Source organism: Hylobates moloch, unplaced genomic scaffold, assembly GCF_009828535.3.
Source record: "Hylobates moloch isolate HMO894 unplaced genomic scaffold, HMol_V3 SCAFFOLD_19, whole genome shotgun sequence".
NCBI lineage: Eukaryota > Metazoa > Chordata > Mammalia > Primates > Hylobatidae > Hylobates > Hylobates moloch.
Genome location: NW_026652294.1, coordinates 5770345 through 5775192, shown reverse-complemented (window position 1 = coordinate 5775192; position 4848 = coordinate 5770345). Strand labels below are relative to the sequence as shown.

The 4848-nt window shown below is 52.9% G+C and overlaps 1 protein-coding gene across 2 annotated transcripts in view; it reads left to right on the top strand.

The window, feature by feature from the left end:
• Window positions 1–4848, top strand: part of IGLL1 (immunoglobulin lambda like polypeptide 1) — a 7940-nt gene continuing 3092 nt past the window's right edge. For both annotated transcript variants that reach the window (XM_032139450.1, XM_032139449.2), the window contains exon 1: window positions 1–728. In XM_032139450.1, coding sequence (XP_031995341.1) covers window positions 523–728 — 206 coding nt within the window. In that variant the 5' untranslated portion in view covers window positions 1–522. The remainder of the gene's footprint in view (window positions 729–4848) is intronic.

The following is a 4848-nucleotide window of genomic DNA, read 5'->3' as shown; positions in this document are numbered from 1 at the left end:
GAGATGCTCCACAGACCCAGGACGCCCTGGGGGAAGTGGGGAAGGAGGGAAGTCAGGTGCATCACCTCCTGGGACCAGCCCCGAGGGGACTCAAGCCCGTCCAGGGTGCAAGTGCCTCCAAAGGAAAGCCCCAAGGGAGGGTCTTGGGGGGCCACAGTGCAGCCGACCTCCCTGTGTGACCTCAGCCCTTGCCGACCCTCTGCCTGTGGTGGGAGGTCCCCAAACAAAGCACCCAGGGCCCCAGGGGCAAGGCCAAGCTGACAGGTGTGGGAGGCAGTTGAGCCCTGGATCCTGACCACAGCAGAGCAGTTGGCAGATGTGCCTCTGGGATAGAACCCCAGGGGTAACGGTCATGGACTCTGGAAGGGGCCTGGCTGGGGGCAGGGACCAGAGGATGAGGATGGGGCCACAGGGACTGGGGTGCACTGGGACAGCTGCTGCTAGCGAGAGGGACCAGGGCACCACTCTCTAGGGAGCCCACGCTGCAAGTCAGGCCACAAGGGCCTCCGACCCTGAGGGCCGATGAGGCCAGGGACAGGCCAGGGGGGCCTTGAGGGCCCTGGTGAGCCAGGCCCCAACCTCAGGCAGCGCTGGCCCCTGCTGCTGCTGGGTCTGGCCGTGGTAACCCATGGCCTGCTGCGCCCAACAGCTGCACCGCAGAGCAGGGCCCTGGGCCCTGGAGCCCCTGGAGGAAGCAGCCGGTCCAGCCTGAGGAGCCGGTGGGGCAGGTAAGGGGTGAGAGATTCCAGGGGATGTGGGGGTCTAGGTGGCAGAGGCAGGAAAGGATGACCAAGGGGAGACAAGCCAGAGGGGTGAGGAGGAAGGTTAACCCCTGGAGGGGAGCCACAGACACACTGATTTTAACTAAAGTGTTAAGATTTTGTCCATCTTTGTTTGAATTACTTTTTATTGCTTAATGTCATATTAAAATATTTATCTTGATTCCTGAGATTTCTTCCCCCACTTAACATTTGGCACCAAGGTGAATGTCTCCCTCACCTCCCCCTAGTCCTTGGGGTAGGGTAGGACTGGAGGCAGGGGCAGGACATCCACAGGAGTGGTGGCCGCTATCCCTGAAGGGTGCCCAGGCCTCTCCCTCCTTCCCACTCCTCCTCCTCCACTCCTCCTCCTCCCCTCTCGTCCTCCCCCTCCTCTTTTCCCCTTGGCCTATGTCACCTGTCCACTCCCACCCTCACTGGGCAGGGGCCACTCCCTGGAGCTCCAGCTGAGGTGTGAGGGGCCTTTCCTGGAGTCCCTGGGTCACTAGACCTCAGCCAGCATTGCCTCCTGAAACCAGCCCCTAGAAGACCCAAGCTTATCCAGGGTGCAAGTGCCTCCAAAGAAAAAGCCCAGGAGAGGCTCTTGGGAGGCCACAACTCCCTGTGTGACCTCAGCCCTTGCCACCACTCTGCGTGTGGTGGAAGGTCCCAGCACAAAGCACCAAGTATCTGGGTCCATTTATGACCATTTGGGACACAACAGCCTGTTCATCACTGGTGCACGTTATACTCCACAGGCGATAATCATTTCAGGGGCAGAACCTCCCTCTCGGTGGCCCCATAGGCAGGTCCTGCTGTGATCCCCTTTGTGCAGATGGGGATAGAGCCCAGAGAGGTGAGGCGACCTGTCCAAGTCACTCAGCTCATGGGCACGGATTCTAAGGCCCAAGCTGGATGGCCTCTAGCTCTCCCCTGTCCCATCCTCGAAGCTGATCGAGCTGACACATGCACCTCTGGGGCCTGAGTTTCCCTTTTTTTCTTCTTCAAACAAAATTTCACGGAGTTTCACTCTTGTCGCCCAGTCTGGAGTGCAATGGCAAGATCTCGGCTCATTGCAAACTCCATCTCCCAGGTTCAAGAGATTCTCCTGCCTCAGCTTCCGGAGTAGCTGGGATTATAGGCGCCTGCCACCACACCTGGCTAATTTTGTGTATTTTTTTAAGTAGAGACAGGGTTTCACCATGTTGGCCAGGCTGGTCTCGAACTCCAGACCTCGCTGGTCTCGAACTCCAGACCTCAGGTGATCCGCCCACCTCAGCCTTCTCCGAAAGTGCTGGGATTACAGGCGTGAGCCACCACACCGGGCCTGAGTTTCCCCTTCTGCAATCCGAGGGGCCCTGATTGGTGAGGGCCTTCAGACTCCCACCCACCCAGAGGATGCTGGGGTGGCTGTGGTGAGAGCTCCAGCAGTGGCAGCCGACTTGACCCACACCAGGAGCCCAGCCATGGAGGCGGGGTGAGGTGGCAGTGTCCTGCATGGACTTCTGGGCAAGGACTCCCCATCAGGGTCAGGCTCTGTGCTGGGGCTGAGGTCCCAAAGGATCTAGATTTGCCCCAATTCAAGTCTACAAGGAGTGGGGGCTGGGTGAGGAGACAGCCACATGCAGGGTGATGCCTACAGAACAGAGACTGGGATGGGGAAGGCCCAAGGGGTCTCCACAAGGGACGGGTGACAGGTGGAGGGAGACACAGATAATAAAAATGGTATTATGTTGGGGGGGCTATTAATATACGTTTTTATATTAGAATCTTTAGAAATCTTATAGAAATACTGTGGGCCAGGTGCTGTGTCTCACGCCTGTAATCCCAGCACTTTAGGACGCCAAGGTGGGCAGATCACGAGGTCAGAAGATCGAGACCATCCTGGCCAACATGGCAAAACTCTGTCTCTACTAAAAATACAAAAATTAGCTGGGTGTGGTGGCGGGAGCCTATAGTCCCAGCTACTGGGGAGGGAGGCAGGAGAATCGCTTGAATCCAGGAGGTGGAGGTTGCAGTGAGCTGAGATGGCACCACTGCATTCCAGCCTGGATGACAGAACAAGACTCCCACTCAAAAAAAAAAAAAAAAGTATTATGCTGCGGGGGTATGAATATGAGTTTTTATAATCTTTAGAAATACTATGGGCCAGGTGCAGTGGCTCATGCCTGTAATCCCACAACTTTGGGAGGCTGAGGTGGGATTGTTTGAGCCCAGGAGTTCGAGATCAGCCTGAGCAACACAGCAAGACCTCATTTCTACAAAAATTATAAAAACTAGCTAGTCATGGTGGCACTTGCCTGTGGTCCCAGCTACTTAGGAGGCTGGTGAGAGGATTGCTTAAGCCTCGGAGGTTGAGGATGCAGTAAGCTGAGATCCCACCACTGCACTCCAGCCTGGGTGACAGAGGGAGACCCTGTCTCAAAAAAAAAAAAAAAAAAAAGTGATTATTACTGCAGAATTCTGGTAAATATCTCCTACCAAATAAATGTCTCTTCTATTCATAGCTTATTAAAAGATATTTTCATTGTTTTTAAGAAACATATTGTGTATCACTTTTTATGTTTAGTTGTACATTTATTTGTTGTTTTTATTTTTTTAGAGATGGGGGTCTCACTATGTTGCCCGGGCTGGCCTCCAACTGCTGGGCTCAAGCAATATCCCTGCCTCAGCGTCCCAAGTAGCTGGGACTACAAGCATGCGCTACCACACCGGGATAATTTTTTGTAGAGATGAGGTTTCGCCATGTTGCCTGGGCTGGTCTTGAACCCCTGGGCTCAAGCCATCCACCCGCCTTGGCCTCCCAAAGTGCTGGGATTACAGACGTGAGCCACCCTGCTTAGCCTGTACTACTTTTAATAGGTCTTAATAGGTTTTAAATGTTAATTATTTTAAAATTAATTTCAAAAATCTTCTACAACATGGATGAAACTTGAAGACATTATACTGAGTGAAATAAGCCAGACACAAAAGGACAAATGTCATTTGAATCCACTTCTTTTTTTTTTTTTTTTTTGAGACGGAGTCTCGCTCTGTCGCCCAGGCTGGAGTGCAGTGGCGCAATCTCGGCTCACTGCAAGCTCCGCCTCCCGGGTTCACGCCATTCTCCTGCCTCAGCCTCTCCGAGTAGCTGGGACTACAGGCGCCCGCCACCACGCCCGGCTAATTTTTTGTATTTTTAGTAGAGACGGGGTTTCACCGTGGTCTCGATCTCCTGACCTCGTGATCCGCCCGCCTCGGCCTCCCAAAGTGCTGGGATTACAAGCGTGAGCCACCACGCCCGGCCGAATCCACTTCTATGAGGTACCTAGAATAGGCAAATTCACTTGGACAAAAAGTAGATTCGAGGTTAGCAGGGCGAGGGGGAGGGAAGAATGGGCGGCTGTAGTTAATGGTTTAGAGTGTCTTTTTGGGAAGATGAAAGAGTTCTGGAGATGGATGGTGGTGAAGGTTGCCTAACGGTGTGAATGTACTTAGTGCCACGGAGCTCTACGTTTAAAAATAGTTAAAGTGGAAATATTGATGCTATGTATGTTTTACTGCAATTATAAAAATGGAGCTGGGTGTGGTGGCTCACGCCTATAATCCCAGCACTTTGAGAGGCCAAGGTGGGTGGATCACCTGAGGTCGGGAGTTCGAGACCAGCCTGACAAACATGGAGAAACACCGTCTCTACTGAAAATAGAAAAAATTAGCCAGGTGTGGTGGCACGTGCCTGTAATCCCAGGTACTCGGGAGGCTGAGGCAGGAGAATCACTTGAACCCAGGATGTGGAGGTTGCGGTGAGCCGAGATGGCACCATTGCACTCTAGCCTGGGCAACAAGAGTGAAATTCCGTTTCAAAAAATAAAAGGAAATGGGACTGTATGTAGTAGGATAGAGAGGGAGAGATCAATATTACACTTCTTTTTTTTTTTTTTGGAGACAGAGTCTTGCTCTGTTGCCAGGCTGGAGTGTGGTGGCACGATCTTGCTTCACTGCAACCTCTGCTTCCCAGGTTCAGGCAATTCTCCTGCCTCAGCCTCCAGAGTAGCTGGGACTACAGGTGCATGCCACCACGCACAGCTAATTTTTTTTTTTTTTTTTTTTT